Below are 20,146 nucleotides of genomic sequence, written 5' to 3'. Positions count from 1 at the left end.
ATTGTGGGAAAGTGGGAGTTACTAAAATAGCAGAGAGGTGATTTTTAGCTAAGAACGTCAAAAAACGCTGAAAACCGCCAATGCAAAAAAAGCTGAAAAACGCTGAAAAACTCACTACAAAGCTACTGGAATTTTTATAACGTTCAGTGTGCATGAGGCCTAATGATTGCTTTCGGCAAACTCTAATTTCACACCACCACTAAACCCTAACATCTGGTTGGTTGAGCTCTGGATTTTGTTTACAACTACTGTAGATCGCTGCCACTTCGTTTACCTAGAGCTGTGAACGGAGTTTTGTCTGTGGATCCATGTGGGTGGACGCTGTACAGGTGGGGGCCCTGCACATCCACCCCTCCAGTGATGATCGATGCACCGACATGGCCTTGATATCTGGAAAGAGAAAAGATGAGATCATTTGTATAAAGTGTCCCTGTCACCACATCAGAACACAAATATTGCCCCTATGTAGACGTAAATCCCTTGCAGGAGGAGATCCTGATGAGGTGCAATTCTGGACACTGTGCACTAAAGGACGTAGGAGATTTAGGGCCGGTTCACACCAGAACACAGTGCAGGAAGGATGCATTCCACATTCAAATGCACTGCCCTTGTGATCTGCATACAGGTGCTAATGTATTGTTAACAAAACCCCAAACACAGATCTCATCGTACCGCTGTACCATGAGGTTTGTTGTGGTGCATTTTTAAAAAGAAGTGCATGCACCACTTTTTCCGTGTTACAGTGCAATTTGCAGCCCATTCAAATACATGAGAAAGTGAACAGCCCTGGGCAGATTCTAGCAAGCTGACATCATCACGCACATTTTGTGTCTCCTTATCCTTCTCCTGTCTTCTTCCCCATGATTCTGTAAAGCACCTGGCTACACTAAAGCCCCGTACACACGTACCGATCGTCGGCCGAAAAGCTTCGGCCGACGACCGATCTGCCGATTGTAGGCTTGTTAATATGATGCCTCCGACAGCCGACAGCGCACATTCGGCCGAAAAGAATCTGTCATGCAAGCATTGAAATTTTTGTATGCCGACACCAGAGCGGCCGATTGTTTGCCAGTCAGTACAGATTTCGGCCGACAGACCGCAGATTTGCAAGACTGGGCATGCTCAGAAAAGGAAAAACACAGGGAAAGTTAACCATTACATGACATCACTTCTGCAGTCGGCTGTAGTCGGCGGACAAAATTCTTGTGCAGTCTTTTGCACTTTTTAACAGACACCGACAGCCCTGGACAAAAGACGGCCGATCGTTCGCCGACGATCGGTACGTGTGTACGGGGCTTAAGGTTCTATTCCAGAATTGTGGCACCCTAATCACAGCTCAAATTTGCAGCGGTTGTCATGCAATGAACAGCAAAATCGCAAAGTGGGAAGCTTGTCGCTCAAAAAAAAGGAGCAGGAGCTTCTTTTGGGTGACAGGTTCGAGGGTTGCGGTTTTCTACGATTGCAGCGCAATTTATTGTGCAGCAAAATCATACCTCGATTGGGGTACCATTAAGAAGTAATGGCATTGCAAACCTGTCAAGTGTTTCACCGCGATTCAAATTGCCTAGGTGTGAAACAGAAACATAGAGAAGGATATATTTCCCTCTTTACAATTAGTTTACTTTCACTTTCTGCGGTTATGCTGGATGTTGTGTTGCACTATCCCATCCAGTTAGTAGAGGGAGAACTAAAGCCAGAAAATGAAATTCATTCCTATGCAGAATGCTAAGGGTTATGGGATTTAAAGTCCAGAAAATAAGTCATATTGTGAATTTTATGGATGTTTTGCACTATAGTTCCAAAGAGACACTGGGGCAAGGAGGAGGACCAGTGATGGCGAACCTTTGCACCCCAGATGTTTTGGAACTCAATTTCCCATGATGCTCAACTACACTGCAGTGTGCATGAGCATCATGGGAAATGTAGTTCCAAAACATCTGGGGTGCCAAGGTTCGCCATCACTGCTAGACTCTCTCCTATGGTGCAGAGGGAATTAATGAGCATACAGACCAGACTGCTAAGATCATCATTGATACCCAAGGTTGCACAGCACAGTCACAGGGGCTGACTGGCAACCTTTGGCCCAGGGGGCAAGTACAAACCAGAAGCCCATGGTGCAGCGAATCGCCCCCACTCCCACTATCCCTCTTCCTGGACTCCTCCTGACCCCCATTCCAGGCTGAAGCTCCACTCCAGGTAGTCTCTACTCACTGGCAGAATCTGGGTTCCTGACCTGACCAGCAGGGGGCAGTTGGGGGGAGCTGGGACAGCTAAATCGGGGCTGGCCGGGGGAGGAGTGGTGCATGGAACTGGCCTCTGTTCAGACACAGTTTACACCATCCATACTGGGGGGAGGCCTGCGCTCTGTCATAGTCTTTATCCCACACTCAGTAGGTCAGCGGTGGAGACTTTTAACTTCTCTTCACCAGGAATCCTTTAGGCATATCTGTGGCAGAAGTGGTGCAGCCTTTTTATGGGGCATCAGAGAGGCCCGGGGGGCAATTGCCCCCTGCCCCAGTCCTCCCATGAGCACAGACCACAGTGATTGCATCTGCACCATTGCCGCACGGAGTCCAGAGCATCCTCTCACCCTCTACTTCCCACCGATGAATCTCCGGAGGCATTCCATGGAGAGACTGAGGGGGCCTCCTTCCTACAGTAACAGTTTACAGCTGCACCACAGGGACTGGTGAGAGACCACTGCCCATAGTTCACACTGCTAGCAAGGACTGAGTTACTGGAGACAGGACATTAAGTATACTTCACCTTTACTGCATCTTTACTGCACAGTGGTATACTGAAACTATCATTAAATGCACCAATGCTTCTTAAAGGGCCCCAATGATAGCCAGCAGAATACCATAAAGGACTGCCCCTTCTGTAAAAAAATCCTGCAAGCCCCCCTTGTTCCCTTTTCCCCTTTCCTTCATTTCTATGGACAGTGTACATACAGTCAGTCTAGGCCTAGCATAGTTGCCATCAATGTATCAGTATTTTCTGTGTTCATTAAATCAAGCTTTATTACTGCTCTCTGCTGCACTTTAGGTGACCTTGCTACTGTTTATGCTGATCTGGACGCCAAGTGTCATCTTATGCCTAATCCTTATTACTAATTACTCTGCATGCTAAATTGTGTTATTATCATTGTTAATCCAATTCCAGGCTTACTTACACTTTGTTACCAACCATATCAGGTGACAATGTATTAAGTTTGCCTTTTACTAACTGTTCAATGCCTGTTTTCTTTGATATATCAGGTGACAATGTATTAAGTTTGCCTTTACTAACTGTTCAATCTCTGTTTTCTTTGATATAGTACTACTACCTGGAACTAAGTATTACTTTCATTGATTTCCTTTGACATTTCATGATTTGTACACTCAACCTGGGGAGTCAGAGGGGCTGAAGTTCTTGAAGAAGTCAGACAAATAAGAGAGGACCCATTCTAACCAGCGGGTCCTATGAGGGTAGCGCTACATTAGCTCCATGGATTTTGCAATATTTCACATTTTGTATGTTATATGTTTTTTTTTTACATTTCACATTTTCATGTAATGTGTTTGTCTTTTTGCACTGCAAGCACTTAGGTTAATAATGTTTAATGCGGAGTTCCACCCAAAAGTGGAACTTCCGCTCTTTTGTTTCCTACCCCCCTCCGGTGCCACATTTGGCACCTTTCAGCGGGGAGGGGGGAATGGGTACCTGTTTTTGACAGGTACCCTTCGCCACTTCCGGGATACGGCGCCGCGGCGCCACCCCTCAGAAGTTCGGCCCCCTCCTCCGAGTCCGAGCCAATAGGAATGCACAGCGCGCTTCGCGCGTGCGCAGTAGGGACCCGCCCGTGAAGCCGCAGCGCTTCACTGCCGAGTTCCCATATCGGCAATGGCGGCGGCAGCACCGGACAGCCGATGGAAACATCGGCTGTGGTGCCGACATCGCTGGACTCCAGAACAGGTACGTGTCCTAATATTAAGTCAGCAGCTACAGTATGTGTAGCTGCTGACTTTTCATTTTTGGAGGGGGAGGCTTTAATATTTAAATGACATAAGGAGTGATGAGTGTAAGGTTGGCACTTTTTGATGGTAATGTTGATGATTTAAATGGAAAGCACAACTCTATTTGGTAGACACTTTTCATATATTTTGTGAATTCAGGTGTCTTTGTGAATACAGATTTTCCCTTTGTATTTATATATTTAGTCATATGTTAGCACATTGATATACCCAGCGCAGGATCACTCACACATTTTTAGTTTAACACACCTTCGTGGGTCAGAGGAGTTAGCACCCCCCCCCCCCCTTCACTAATTTCCTGCCTCTTCAGATGGGGCCTTATGAAGGTTCAATCAGAGAGAGAGAGAGAGAGAGAGAGAGTCTGAAGACAAACACCTTCAACTGTATCTTTCTAGGACACTTCTAGGAATCCATTGGCATAGGTATACATTGTATTTGATGTTTGTTTGTAAAACAAATTTTGTAAATAGTAAAAAAGAAAAACATAAAACCTCAGCGTAAAAATAATTAAACCCCAAACCATTACAGGTTCTCTTTAACAAGTGCAATTTTAAACTGTACACTTTTCCCCTCCTGCTGGCGCCTTACCTGTACATCAGCTGTTTCAGCATCCTGTTAGCTGCGCATACGCGTACCTGGCGTCCAGTGGACAGCGCATGAAGGTTCATGTTGGAGGATAGAAGCTGAGTGACATATTCTGCATCAGCAGCCACTCCAGCTCCACAACAACTGCAAACACAAAAAGAGCCAATGAAATAGTGAGATAAATCCCCTATTTATTAAAACATAAATGGCAACTGTCCTGGGTTTGCCGGGGCAGTCCCACATCTAGGTGCTCTGTCCTGGTCTGTAGCCCAAGACCACAAAATCATTCTTTTTTGAGTTACTGAGCATGCACTATAATGCCCCGTACACACGTGCAAATTATCTGAAGACTTTTGTCTGTAGACTTACCAAAACCATATAATATGAGGCCAAACCTAAACACTTTCAATTTGTATGCAATCCGGCAGGCCCTTGCACTACATAGAAAAGGTAAATCTGAAGACAAAAGTCTTCAGATAATCTGCACGTGTGTACGGGGCATTAGTCTATAACCCAAAATGTGTTTTAACTGAGAGGATAGTCGGAAATTCCCACAGAATGGGGGACAGGACCACCTGGAAAGTAGGAGTGATCTGGATGGGAACCTCAAGGAAAGTGGGCATGATTGGACAAGACGGCCTGGAAGGCAGGCATGGTATAAAAGCACTACAGGCTGAAAAAAATTGTAAACAGGCCGGTTCAGAAAAATGTTCACGGACCTGCACATGCATGGGAGTGATGTCATCCCACATCGGCCAATCAAGATGGCTAAAGACTGGCACCCAGAAGAAATTGGGGAAAAGATGTTAGCGCTGGCAAGGGACCTCTTGGGTGTTGGACTTTAATTACAATTAAAGTATGGGCCTTGGATGGGGGGGGTTACAGTGTTCCAGGGATTGGAAAAAAACATGTTGACAAGCACATAATCCAATCAGAAACATTTATCTGCAGCCAAAACCCTTTTTTTTCCTTTCTTTTTTAATTTTCTTTATAGCTTTGGATAGAGCAGAGAATAGTTTTCATGTTGTGCCCACTGTCACTGAAACTGAAAGGGAGAATACAAAATTTTGAGCTGTCAATGGAACAGGAGGTCATAAAAAAATCTTCCAATGGGGACAATTTAGTGACAATTGTATAAAGGCCCATTCACACTATATACAGTTAGCTGCCTTTTCCCAAATGGAAAAACTCAGGTAACTGCAATGACACACAGAAAACAAAAGTTTGCCAATGTTCAGACCAGAACTCGGTGCTACATTGCATTCCTGAACAGTGTGATATTATGCAAAACGTTTGCATAATATCTCACTGCTCTGCATTGTCCCATATGTCACTGCACAGAAGAACTGCGCACCTCACTGTTGTGGAGTGACATGAATTAAATGTCACTTTGTGCACTTCTAATAAAGTGAGAGAGAAAAAAGTGTGATGTGATAAAAAGTGCAATACACCGCCTATTGCTGCACAGCAGTAACGATAGGGGCTGAAGAGTAGTGTAAATGGACCCTAAGGCAGGCCATAGATTATATAATTTTCTTTCCTTCCACCCGTGGGAAAATCGCTCAATTCCACATCAACACAGTCAGTGTTGATAGGGGAATCCCTCCCGCAGTTACATAGTTAGTCAGGTTGAAAAAAGACATCCTTTTTGAGAACTGGTGCCCAAAACTGAACTGCATATTCCAGATAAGTTCTTACTAATGATTTGTACGGGGGTAGTGTTGAGCGAACACGGACTGTATTATTCGTGTTCGTACCGAATAATTGGATTTTTTGTACCCGAACACGGACACGGACACTTTACTGTATGTTCGGGTAAAAATCCGTGTTCGGTCGTTTTATTTCCGGGTTTTGCATGCTTTGGCGCTCTTTTCATGGCGGGCTTTCAACAGCCAATCAACAATCGTTTAACTGGTGTGCCTTAAGCCATCCCAGCCATGCCTGCAAATGTCTTAGTAGCTGTGATTGGCCATCTGAAGCATGTGACCAAGTCTTTATAAGTTCGAGGCAGCCGCAGCGGCGTCATTATGCTGCTTATATCAGGGACAGAGCACACATCAACGTGCTGGCTGCTGATTAGGGAAAGATAGGCAGGAAAAAACCATTTGTGTCCGGATAGAATTGAGGGACAGGTCGGAGTGTTTAGGCAGGGCGAGTTGTAGGCATTTTAGGGATAGAGTCTGCTGAATTATAGGGTCAGTGTCTTCTACAAACTACAATCGATATTGCTGTGTGGGGGGTGGGGTGAATCTGCACTCAATCCTGATCTACGATCTCTTCTCAATCCTGTTAGGGACAGAGTCTGCTGAATTTTAGGGAAACTGTGTTCTACAAACTACAATCGATATTGCTGTGTGGTGTGGGATTGGAGATAGGCAGGTGTCAGTGATCCACATCCATTTTTCTGTGTGTGAGCTGCAGTGAACACAATCTTTTTGGGCTGCAGTGAACACAATCTTTTTGGGCTGCAGTGAACACAATCTTTTTGGGCTGCAGTGAACACAATCTTTTTGGGCTGCAGTGAACACAATCTTTTTGGGCTGCAGTGAACACAATCTTTTTGGGGTGCAGTGAACAAAATCTTTTTGGGGTGCAGTGAACACAATCCTTTTTGGTGTGCAGTGAACACAATCTTTGTGGGGTGCAGTGAACAAAATCCTTTGTGGGGTGCAGTGAACACAATCTTTTTGGGGTGCAGTGAACAAAATCCTTTTTGGGGTGCAGTGAACAACATCCTTTTTGGGGTGCAGTGAACACAATCTTTTTGGGGTGCAGTGAACAAAATCCTTTGTGGGGTGCAGTGAACACAATCTTTTTGGGGTGCAGTGAACACAATCTTTTTGGGGTGGAGTGAACAACATCCTTTTTGGGGTGCAGTGAACAAAATCCTTTTTGGGGTGCAGTGAACAAAATCATTTTTGGGGTGCAGTGAACACAATCTTTTTGGGGTGCAGTGAACACAATCTTTGTGGGGTGCAGTGAACACAATCTTTTTGGGGTGGAGTGAACAACATCCTTTTTGGGGTGCAGTGAACAACATCCTTTTTGGGGTGCAGTGAACACAATCTTTTTGGGGTGCAGTGAACACAATCTTTGTGGGGTACAGTGAACAGAATCTTTGTGGGGTGCAGTGAACACAATCTTTGGGGGGTACAGTGAACACAATCTTTTTGGGGTGCAGTGAACACAATCTTTGTGGGGTGCAGTGAACACAATCTTTTTGGGGTGGAGTGAACAAAATCATTTTTGGGGTGCAGTGAACAACATCCTTTTTGGGGTGCAGTGATCAAAATCCTTTTTGGGGTGCAGTGAACACAATCTTTTTGGGGTGCAGTGAACAAAATCCTTTGTGGGGTGCAGTGAACAGAATCTTTGTGGGGTGCAGTGAACACAATCTTTGGGGGGGTACAGTGAACACAATCTTTTTGGGGTGCAGTGAACACAATCTTTGTGGGGTACAGTGAACAGAATCTTTGTGGGGTGCAGTGAACACAATCTTTGGGGGGTACAGTGAACACAATCTTTTTGGGGTGCAGTGAACACAATCTTTTTGGGGTGCAGTGAACACAATCTTTGGGGGGTACAGTGAACACAATCTTTTTGGGGTGCAGTGAACACAATCTTTGTGGGGTGCAGTGAACACAATCTTTGGGGGGGTACAGTGAACACAATCTTTTTGGGGTGCAGTGAACAACATCCTTTTAGGGTGCAGTGAACACAATCTTTGTGGGGTGCAGTGAACAACATCCTTTTAGGGTGCAGTGAACACAATCTTTGTGGGGTACAGTGAACAGAATCTTTGTGGGGTGCAGTGAACACAATCTTTGGGGGGTACAGTGAACACAATCTTTGTGAGGTGCAGTGAACACAATCTTTGTGGGGTGCAGTGAACACAATCATTGTGGGGTGCAGTGAACTCAATCTTTGTGGGGTACAGTGAACACAATCTCATACTTCTGAAGATTTGAGGGTGCTGCCTGTTCCATACTCCCCCTACTCCTCATCTAGCCTTTTAGGGGTACAAACAATAGTAATTGGGGCCTAGTGTGGTTGTGTACGTGTGATATACATACACTTTTTTTGGATCATATTTTCTATTCCGCTATTTAATCAAAAACCTTTGGGGATCAGTTAAATTGGGGGATAGTCTGTGTTGGTACGTGTGAGAGAGATCCACCTTTCCAAGTTGTTGGGGTTCATCTCATACTTCTGAAGGTTTGAGGGTGCTGCCTGTTCCATACCCCCCCTACTCCTCATCTAGCCTTTTAGGGGTACAAACAATAGTAATTGGGGCCTAGTGTGGTTGTGTACGTGTGATATACATACACTTTTTTTGGATCATATTTTCTATTCCGCTATTTAATCAAAAACCTTTGGGGATCAGTTAAATTGGGGGATAGTCTGTGTTGGTACGTGTGAGAGAGATCCACCTTTCCAAGTTGTTGGGGTTCATCTCATACGGTTCATCTCATGAAGGTTTGAGGGTGCTGCCTGTTCCATACCCCCCCTACTCCTCATCTAGCCTTTTAGGGGTACAAACAATAGTAATTGGGGCCTAGTGTGGTTGTGTACGTGTGATATACATACACTTTTTTTGGATCATATTTTCTATTCCGCTATTTAATCAAAAACCTTTGGGGATCAGTTAAATTGGGGGATAGTCTGTGTTGGTACGTGTGAGAGAGATCCACCTTTCCAAGTTGTTGGGGTTCATCTCATACTTCTGAAGGTTTGAGGGTGCTGCCTGTTCCATACTCCCCCTACTCCTAGCCTTTTAGGGGTACAAACAATAGTAATTGGGGCCTAGTGTGGTTGTGTACGTGTGATATACATACACTTTTTTTGGATCATATTTTCTATTCCGCTATTTAATCAAAAACCTTTGGGGATCAGTTAAATTGGGGGATAGTCTGTGTTGGTACGTGTGAGAGAGATCCACCTTTCCAAGTTGTTGGGGTTCATCTCATACTTCTGAAGGTTTGAGGGTGCTGCCTGTTCCATACTCCCCCTACTCCTAGCCTTTTAGGGGTACAAACAATAGTAATTGGGGCCTAGTGTGGTTGTGTACGTGTGATATACATACACTTTTTTTGGATCATATTTTCTATTCCGCTATTTAATCAAAAACCTTTGGGGATCAGTTAAATTGGGGGATAGTCTGTGTTGGTACGTGTGAGAGAGATCCACCTTTCCAAGTTGTTGGGGTTCATCTCATACTTCTGAAGGTTTGAGGGTGCTGCCTGTTCCATACCCCCCCTACTCCTCATCTAGCCTTTTAGGGGTACAAACAATAGTAATTGGGGCCTAGTGTGGTTGTGTACGTGTGATATACATACACTTTTTTTGGATCATATTTTCTATTCCGCTATTTAATCAAAAACCTTTGGGGATCAGTTAAATTGGGGGATAGTCTGTGTTGGTACGTGTGAGAGAGATCCACCTTTCCAAGTTGTTGGGGTTCATCTCATACTTCTGAAGGTTTGAGGGTGCTGCCTGTTCCATACTCCCCCTACTCCTCATCTAGCCTTTTAGGGGTACAAACAATAGTAATTGGGGCCTAGTGTGGTTGTGTACGTGTGATATACATACACTTTTTTTGGATCATATTTTCTATTCCGCTATTTAATCAAAAACCTTTGGGGATCAGTTAAATTGGGGGATAGTCTGTGTTGGTACGTGTGAGAGAGATCCACCTTTCCAAGTTGTTGGGGTTCATCTCATACTTCTGAAGGTTTGAGGGTGCTGCCTGTTCCATACTCCCCCTACTCCTCATCTAGCCTTTTAGGGGTACAAACAATAGTAATTGGGGCCCAGTGTGGTTGTGTACGTGTGATATACATACACTTTTTTTGGATCATATTTTCTATTCCGCTATTTAATCAAAAACCTTTGGGGATCAGTTAAATTGGGGGATAGTCTGTGTTGGTACGTGTGAGAGAGATCCACCTTTCCAAGTTGTTGGGGTTCATCTCATACTTCTGAAGGTTTGAGGGTGCTGCCTGTTCCATACCCCCCCTACTCCTCATCTAGCCTTTTAGGGGTACAAACAATAGTAATTGGGGCCTAGTGTGGTTGTGTACGTGTGATATACATACACTTTTTTTGGATCATATTTTCTATTCCGCTATTTAATCAAAAACCTTTGGGGATCAGTTAAATTGGGGGATAGTCTGTGTTGGTACGTGTGAGAGAGATCCACCTTTCCAAGTTGTTGGGGTTCATCTCATACTTCTGAAGGTTTGAGGGTGCTGCCTGTTCCATACTACCCCTACTCCTCATCTAGCCTTTTAGGGGTACAAACAATAGTAATTGGGGCCTAGTGTGGTTGTGTACGTGTGATATACATACACTTTTTTTGGATCATATTTTCTATTCCGCTATTTAATCAAAAACCTTTGGGGATCAGTTAAATTGGGGGATAGTCTGTGTTGGTACGTGTGAGAGAGATCCACCTTTCCAAGTTGTTGGGGTTCATCTCATACTTCTGAAGGTTTGAGGGTGCTGCCTGTTCCATACTCCCCCTACTCCTAGCCTTTTAGGGGTACAAACAATAGTAATTGGGGCCTAGTGTGGTTGTGTACGTGTGATATACATACACTTTTTTTGGATCATATTTTCTATTCCGCTATTTAATCAAAAACCTTTGGGGATCAGTTAAATTGGGGGATAGTCTGTGTTGGTACGTGTGAGAGAGATCCACCTTTCCAAGTTGTTGGGGTTAATCTCATACTTCTGAAGGTTTGAGGGTGCTGCCTGTTCCATACTCCCCCTACTCCTCATCTAGCCTTTTAGGGGTACAAACAATAGTAATTGGGGCCCAGTGTGGTTGTGTACGTGTGATATACATACACTTTTTTTGGATCATATTTTCTATTCCGCTATTTAATCAAAAACCTTTGGGGATCAGTTAAATTGGGGGATAGTCTGTGTTGGTACGTGTGAGAGAGATCCACCTTTCCAAGTTGTTGGGGTTCATCTCATACTTCTGAAGGTTTGAGGGTGCTGCCTGTTCCATAACCCCCCTACTCCTCATCTAGCCTTTTAGGGGTACAAACAATAGTAATTGGGGCCTAGTGTGGTTGTGTACGTGTGATATACATACACTTTTTTTGGATCATATTTTCTATTCCGCTATTTAATCAAAAACCTTTGGGGATCAGTTAAATTGGGGGATAGTCTGTGTTGGTACGTGTGAGAGAGATCCACCTTTCCAAGTTGTTGGGGTTCATCTCATACTTCTGAAGGTTTGAGGGTGCTGCCTGTTCCATACTCCCCCTACTCCTAGCCTTTTAGGGGTACAAACAATAGTAATTGGGGCCTAGTGTGGTTGTGTACGTGTGATATACATACACTTTTTTTGGATCATATTTTCTATTCCGCTATTTAATCAAAAACCTTTGGGGATCAGTTAAATTGGGGGATAGTCTGTGTTGGTACGTGTGAGAGAGATCCACCTTTCCAAGTTGTTGGGGTTCATCTCATACTTCTGAAGGTTTGAGGGTGCTGCCTGTTCCATACTCCCCCTACTCCTCATCTAGCCTTTTAGGGGTACAAACAATAGTAATTGGGGCCTAGTGTGGTTGTGTACGTGTGATATACATACACTTTTTTTGGATCATATTTTCTATTCCGCTATTTAATCAAAAACCTTTGGGGATCAGTTAAATTGGGGGATAGTCTGTGTTGGTACGTGTGAGAGAGATCCACCTTTCCAAGTTGTTGGGGTTCATCTCATACTTCTGAAGGTTTGAGGGTGCTGCCTGTTCCATACTCCCCCTACTCCTAGCCTTTTAGGGGTACAAACAATAGTAATTGGGGCCTAGTGTGGTTGTGTACGTGTGATATACATACACTTTTTTTGGATCATATTTTCTATTCCGCTATTTAATCAAAAACCTTTGGGGATCAGTTAAATTGGGGGATAGTCTGTGTTGGTACGTGTGAGAGAGATCCACCTTTCCAAGTTGTTGGGGTTCATCTCATACTTCTGAAGGTTTGAGGGTGCTGCCTGTTCCATACTCCCCCTACTCCTCATCTAGCCTTTTAGGGGTACAAACAATAGTAATTGGGGCCCAGTGTGGTTGTGTACGTGTGATATACATACACTTTTTTTGGATCATATTTTCTATTCCGCTATTTAATCAAAAACCTTTGGGGATCAGTTAAATTGGGGGATAGTCTGTGTTGGTACGTGTGAGAGAGATCCACCTTTCCAAGTTGTTGGGGTTCATCTCATACTTCTGAAGGTTTGAGGGTGCTGCCTGTTCCATAACCCCCCTACTCCTCATCTAGCCTTTTAGGGGTACAAACAATAGTAATTGGGGCCTAGTGTGGTTGTGTACGTGTGATATACATACACTTTTTTTGGATCATATTTTCTATTCCGCTATTTAATCAAAAACCTTTGGGGATCAGTTAAATTGGGGGATAGTCTGTGTTGGTACGTGTGAGAGAGATCCACCTTTCCAAGTTGTTGGGGTTCATCTCATACTTCTGAAGGTTTGAGGGTGCTGCCTGTTCCATACTCCCCCTACTCCTCATCTAGCCTTTTAGGGGTACAAACAATAGTAATTGGGGCCTAGTGTGGTTGTGTACGTGTGATATACATACACTTTTTTTGGATCATATTTTCTATTCCGCTATTTAATCAAAAACCTTTGGGGATCAGTTAAATTGGGGGATAGTCTGTGTTGGTACGTGTGAGAGAGATCCACCTTTCCAAGTTGTTGGGGTTCATCTCATACTTCTGAAGGTTTGAGGGTGCTGCCTGTTCCATACTCCCCCTACTCCTAGCCTTTTAGGGGTACAAACAATAGTAATTGGGGCCTAGTGTGGTTGTGTACGTGTGATATACATACACTTTTTTTGGATCATATTTTCTATTCCGCTATTTAATCAAAAACCTTTGGGGATCAGTTAAATTGGGGGATAGTCTGTGTTGGTACGTGTGAGAGAGATCCACCTTTCCAAGTTGTTGGGGTTCATCTCATACTTCTGAAGGTTTGAGGGTGCTGCCTGTTCCATACTCCCCCTACTCCTAGCCTTTTAGGGGTACAAACAATAGTAATTGGGGCCTAGTGTGGTTGTGTACGTGTGATATACATACACTTTTTTTGGATCATATTTTCTATTCTGCTATTTAATCAAAAACCTTTGGGGATCAGTTAAATTGGGGGATAGTCTGTGTTGGTACGTGTGAGAGAGATCCACCTTTCCAAGTTGTTGGGGTTCATCTCATACTTCTGAAGGTTTGAGGGTGCTGCCTGTTCCATACTCCCCCTACTCCTAGCCTTTTAGGGGTACAAACAATAGTAATTGGGGCCTAGTGTGGTTGTGTACGTGTGATATACATACACTTTTTTTGGATCATATTTTCTATTCCGCTATTTAATCAAAAACCTTTGGGGATCAGTTAAATTGGGGGATAGTCTGTGTTGGTACGTGTGAGAGAGATCCACCTTTCCAAGTTGTTGGGGTTCATCTCATACTTCTGAAGGTTTGAGGGTGCTGCCTGTTCCATACTCCCCCTACTCCTAGCCTTTTAGGGGTACAAACAATAGTAATTGGGGCCTAGTGTGGTTGTGTACGTGTGATATACATACACTTTTTTTGGATCATATTTTCTATTCCGCTATTTAATCAAAAACCTTTGGGGATCAGTTAAATTGGGGGATAGTCTGTGTTGGTACGTGTGAGAGAGATCCACCTTTCCAAGTTTTTGGGGTTCATCTCATACTTCTGAAGATTTGAGGGTGCTGCCTGTTCCATACCCCCCCTACTCCTCATCTAGCCTTTTAGGGGTACAAACAATAGTAATTGGGGCCTAGTGTGGTTGTGTACGTGTGATATACATACACTTTTTTTGGATCATATTTTCTATTCCGCTATTTAATCAAAAACCTTTGGGGATCAGTTAAATTGGGGGATAGTCTGTGTTGGTACGTGTGAGAGAGATCCACCTTTCCAAGTTTTTGGGGTTCATCTCATACTTCTGAAGATTTGAGGGTGCTGCCTGTTCCATACTCCTCCTCCTACTGCTCAACCATCCTTTTAGGGGTACAAACAATAGTAGTTGGGGCCTAGTGTGGTGGTGTACGTGCGAGATACATACACTTTCTTTTTGATCATATTTTCTATTCCGCTATTCAATTAAAACCTTTGGGGATCAATTCAATTGCGAGTTAGTCTGTGTCGGTACGTGTGAGATCCACCTTTCCAAGTTGTTGGGGTTCATCTCATACTTCTGAAGATTTGAGGGTGCTGCCTGTTCCATACTCCTGCTCCTACTGCTCAACCATCCTTTTAGGGGTACAAACAATAGTAATTGGGGCCTAGTGTGGTTGTGTACGTGCGAGATACATACACTTTTTTTGATCATATTTCCTATTCCGCTATTCAATAAAAACCTTTGAGGATCAATTGAATTGCGGGATAGTCTGTGTCGGTACGTGTGAGATCCACCTTTCCAAGTTTTTGGGGTTCATCTCATACTTCTGAAGATTTGAGGGTGCTGCCTGTTCCATACTCCTCCTCCTACTCCTCATCCATCCTTTTAGGGGTACAAACAATAGTAATTGGGGCCTAGTGTGGTTGTGTACGTGCGAGATACATACACTTTTTTTGATCATATTTCCTATTCCGCTATTCAATAAAAACCTTTGAGGATCAATTGAATTGCGGGATAGTCTGTGTCGGTACGTGTGAGATCCACCTTTCCAAGTTTTTGGGGTTCATCTCATACTTCTGAAGATTTGAGGGTGCTGCCTGTTCCATACTCCTCCTCCTACTCCTCATCCATCCTTTTAGGGGTACAAACAATAGTAATTGGGGCCTAGTGTGGTTGTGTACGTGCGAGATACATACACTTTTTTTGATCATATTTCCTATTCCGCTATTCAATAAAAACCTTTGAGGATCAATTGAATTGCGGGATAGTCTGTGTCGGTACGTGTGAGATCCACCTTTCCAAGTTTTTGGGGTTCATCTCATACTTCTGAAGATTTGAGGGTGCTGCCTGTTCCATACTCCTCCTCCTACTCCTCATCCATCCTTTTAGGGGTACAAACAATAGTAATTGGGGCCTAGTGTGGTTGTGTACGTGCGAGATACATACACTTTTTTTGATCATATTTCCTATTCCGCTATTCAATAAAAACCTTTGAGGATCAATTGAATTGCGGGATAGTCTGTGTCGGTACGTGTGAGATCCACCTTTCCAAGTTTTTGGGGTTCATCTCATACTTCTGAAGATTTGAGGGTGCTGCCTGTTCCATACTCCTCCTCCTATTCCTCATCCATCCTTTTAGGGGTACAAACAATAGTAATTGGGGCCTAGTGTGGTTGTGTACGTGCGAGATACATACACTTTTTTTGATCATATTTCCTATTCCGCTATTCAATAAAAACCTTTGAGGATCAATTGAATTGCGGGATAGTCTGTGTCGGTACGTGTGAGATCCACCTTTCCAAGTTTTTGGGGTTCATCTCATACTTCTGAAGATTTGAGGGTGCTGTCTGTTCCATACTCCTCCTACTCCTCATCCATCCTTTTAGGGGTAGAAACAATAGTAATTGGGGCCTAGTGTGGTTTTGTACGTGCGAGATACATACACTTTTTTGGATCATATTTCCTATTCCGCTATTCAATAAAAACCTTTCTAGGGCAAGATCTTAAATTACAGAAATATGAGGAGACCGTCAAATAAGGGCCGTGGCCTGGGTCGTGGTGCTGCTGGTAGAGCTCCTGTTGCAAGGAGAGGACGTGGTCGATCTGTGCCAGCTACACGCACAAGTGAAACACCTTCCTCAAGTGTGAGTAGGCGACAGAACCTGCATCAGTATTTGGTAGGGCATCAAACGCCCCTAGAAGTGATGAGGCCAGAACAAGTTGAGGCGATAGTAGATTGGTTTGCTGCTGACAGTGCCTCCAGTTCCTTCACATTGTCTCCCACCCAGTCTACTGCAGAAAGGTCAGAGTTGGCACCTGCAGCCAATGTCCAACCGTCTTTCACCTCACCCCCTTGCAAATCAGGCCAGCAGTCTGAGCCCCAAGCCATACAGCAGTCTCTTATTCTTTTTGAGGACTCTGTCAGCAGGGTTTCCCAGGGCCATCCACCTAGCCCTGCCCCAGAAGTGGAAGAGATTGAGTGCAGCGATGCCCAACCACTTATTTCTCAAGATGAGTACATGCAAGGATCATCGCAGCACGTCTCCGATGATGACGAAACGCAGGTGCCAACTGCTGCGGCGTTCAGCATTGTGGAGACCGACAAGGAGGGCAGGGGTGAAGACTGGGTGGAAGATGATGTGGAGGACGATGAGGTCCTCGACCCCACATGGAATGAACGTCATGCAGGTGACCTGAGTAGTTTGGAGGAAGAGGCGGTGGTCGCACAGAGCCACCAGCACAGCAGAAGAGGGAGCAGGGTGCAGAAGCGGAGCGGCCGTGCCCTAGACACTACGCCCGCTACTGCCCAACGCAGCAAGGGAACGAGCGCACCAAAGTCAGCTCAAAGGAGTTCTCTAGCGTGGAAGTTCTTTAGAAAATGTGCTGATGACAGGACACAAGTGGTTTGCACCCTGTGCAATCAGAGCTTGAAGCGAGGCATAAACCTTCTCAACCTGAGCACAACCTGCATGATCAGGCATCTAAGTGCAAAGCACGAGCTGCAGTGGAGTACACACCTTCAAAACCAAGAAACGTCTCTGGCTCATCCTGCTTCCTCTTCTGCTGCAGTCTCGGCCGCTCCAGCCACATCTGTAGTGATACCGGCACCTGCCACCCCGCAAACAGACGATCTGTCAGCAACACCACCACCTGGGTCACCAACAACCATCTCCACAATGTCCCGTGGAAGCGTTCAGCTTTCCATCTCCCAAACACTTGAGAGGAAGAGGAAGTACCCCCCTACCCACCCGCGATCCCTGGCCCTGAATGCCAGCATTTCAAAATTATTGGCCTTTGAAATGCTGTCATTCCGTCTGGTGGAGACGCACAGTTTTAAAAACCTTATGTCGGTGGCTGTCCCACAGTACGTCGTGCCCAGCCGCCACTACTTTTCCAGGCAAGCCATCCCTTCCCTGCACAACCAAGTGGGGGAAAATATCAGGTGTGCACTGCGCAACGCCATCTGTGCCAAGGTCCACCTAACTACGGATACGTGGACCAGTAAGCACGGTCAGGGGCGTTATATCTCCCTAACGGCACACTGGGTAAATGCAGTGGCGGATGGGCCTGAGGCAGATAGCAAATTGGCGCATGTCCTTCCACCACCGAGGATTGCAGGGCGCTTCAGTTTGCCTCCTGTTCCTAACTCCTCCTACTCCGCTTCCTCATCCTCTACCGCCTCCTCATCCGGACAGCGTAACACCTTCACCACCAACTTCAGCACGGCCAGGGGTAAACGACAGCAGGCAGTTTTACAACTTGCCTGTTTGGGGGACAAACCACACACCGCGCAGGAGTTGTGGAGGAGCATGGAACAGCAGACAAATGAGTGGTTGCTGCCAGCGAGCCTCAAGCCCGGCCTGGTGGTGTGCGATAACGGGCGAAATCTCATAGCAGCTCTGGGCCTAGCCGGTTTGACGCACATCCCTTGCCTGGCGCATGTGCTGAATTTGGTGGTGCAGAGGTTCCTTAAAAACTACCCCGATATGTCAGAGCTGCTGCAGAAAGTGCGGGCCGTTTGTGCGCACTTTCGGCGTTCTCACCCTGCTGCTGCTCGCCTGGCAGCGCTGCAGCGTAACTTCGGCCTTCCCGCTCACCGCCTCATATGTGACGTGCCCACAAGGTGGAACTCCACCTTGCACATGCTGGAAAGACTGTGCGAGCAGCAGCAGGCCATAGTGGAGTTTCAGCTGCAGCACGCACGCGTGAGTCGCTCTGCGGAACAGCACCACTTCACCACCAATAACTGGGCCTCCATGCGAGACCTGTGTGCCTTGTTGCGCTGTTTTGAGTACTCCACCAACATGGCCAGTGGCAATGACGCCGTTCTCAGCTTAACTATCCCACTTCTATGCCTCCTTGAAAAAACAATTCGGGCAATGATGGAAGAGGATGTGGCACAGGATGAGGAGGAGGAGGAGGATGAAGAGGTAACATTTCCAAGGCTTTCAGGGCAGTCATTCGCAAGGGGCTCCGAGGGTGGGTTCCTGCACACGCAAACGCCAGGGACGCAATTGTCCAGCAGGGGCACAGTTCTGGAGGATGAGGAGGATGAGGAGGAGGAGGAGCTGGAGGAGGAGATGGAACCATGTTCACAGCAGGGTGGCACCCAGGCCAGCTCATGGCCATCACTGGTGCGTGGCTGGGGGGATACAGAGGACACGGACGATACACCTCCCACAGAGGACAGCCTTTCGTCGCCTCTGGGCAGCCTGGCACACATGAGCGATTACATGCTGCAGTGTCTCCACAACGACCGCCGAGTTGCCCACATTCTAACTTGTGCTGATTACTGGGTGGCCACGCTGCTGGATCCCCGTTACAAGGACAACGTACCGTCCTTAATTCACTCACTGGAGCGCGATCGCAAGATGCGCGAGTACAAGCGCACGCTGGTAGACGCCATGCTGCTGGCATTCCCATCTGACAGCGGGGCCACAGTGGAAGCACAAGGCAGAGGAGGAGGAGGAGGAGGTCGCCAACGCAACCAGGGCACCGCCAGCACCTCAGAAGGCAGGGTTAGCATGGCCGAAATGTGGAAAAGCTTTGTCAGCACGCCACAACAAACAGCAGCACCAGCAGCTCAGATGGAACGTCTTAGCAGGAGGCAGCATTTTACCAACATGGTGGAGCAGTATGTGTGCACACGCCTACATGTAGTGAATGACGGGTCTGCCCCCTTCAACTTCTGGGTCTCCAAATTGGGCACATGGCCTGAGCTTGCCCTTTACGCCTTGGAGGTGCTGGCGTGCCCTGCAGCCAGTGTATTATCTGAACGGGTATTTAGCACGGCTGGGGGCGTTATAACAGACAAGCGCAGCCGCCTGTCCAGAGACAATGTGGACAAGCTCACGTTCATTAAAATGAACCAGGCATGGATCCCACGGGACTTTTCCGTACCTTATGCAGAATAGCAATGGATACCGACCTTACCCACCCATTGTTCCATTTTTGCTCTTTCTCACTCTTTTGGGGTGTACCCTCATTTAAAATTTTTGAAAAGAAGCAGTGTTGGCTACCTCGTCCTCCTCCTCAGGGCCAGATTAATGTAGGGGCTATTGGAGCTGCAGCTCCAGGCCCCTACCTTTTATATAGGCCCCGGGTTGGCCATATTCACTGTTACCGCTCTTCTGTCACTTGTAAACACAGAAGTCTGGCTTCTATGCTCGCTTCCCCAGGCAGCACCCTCAGAACCTCCCCACACAGCGTGAAGGCCGGACAAGGAGGGACAGTTGGCGATGCATGGATGTGTTTATGGGCTTCAGAGACAGCATCCCATGTTGAATTAGGCATGCATGGCTGCACCCTTCCTCCTCTGGGTGCATGGCAAGGCACGGCCCTTAAGGCCCTTCAAAATCCTCAGCACCAAGCCCATGATGCT

General features: G+C 46.0%; 1 protein-coding gene across 1 annotated transcript in view; it reads right to left on the bottom strand.

Moving 5' to 3' along the window:
- LOC309560357 (proteasome subunit beta type-7-like) overlaps nucleotides 1–20,146 on the bottom strand; it is a 53,643-nt gene that overhangs the window by 9,882 nt on the left and 23,615 nt on the right. Inside the window, exons 4-5 of the mRNA XM_082263984.1 lie at nucleotides 4,602–4,742; nucleotides 275–390 (exon numbers count right to left, since the gene is read on the bottom strand). Of these exons, the coding sequence (XP_082120110.1) occupies nucleotides 275–390; nucleotides 4,602–4,742 (257 nt within the window). The remainder of the gene's footprint in view (nucleotides 1–274; nucleotides 391–4,601; nucleotides 4,743–20,146) is intronic.

This window comes from Pelophylax lessonae (genome assembly GCF_965119305.1).
Source record: "Pelophylax lessonae genome assembly, chromosome: 7".
NCBI classification, from domain to species: Eukaryota; Metazoa; Chordata; class Amphibia; order Anura; family Ranidae; genus Pelophylax; species Pelophylax lessonae.
Note: the sequence above shows the minus strand (reverse complement) of the source record. Positions and strands in the feature narration are given on the sequence as shown.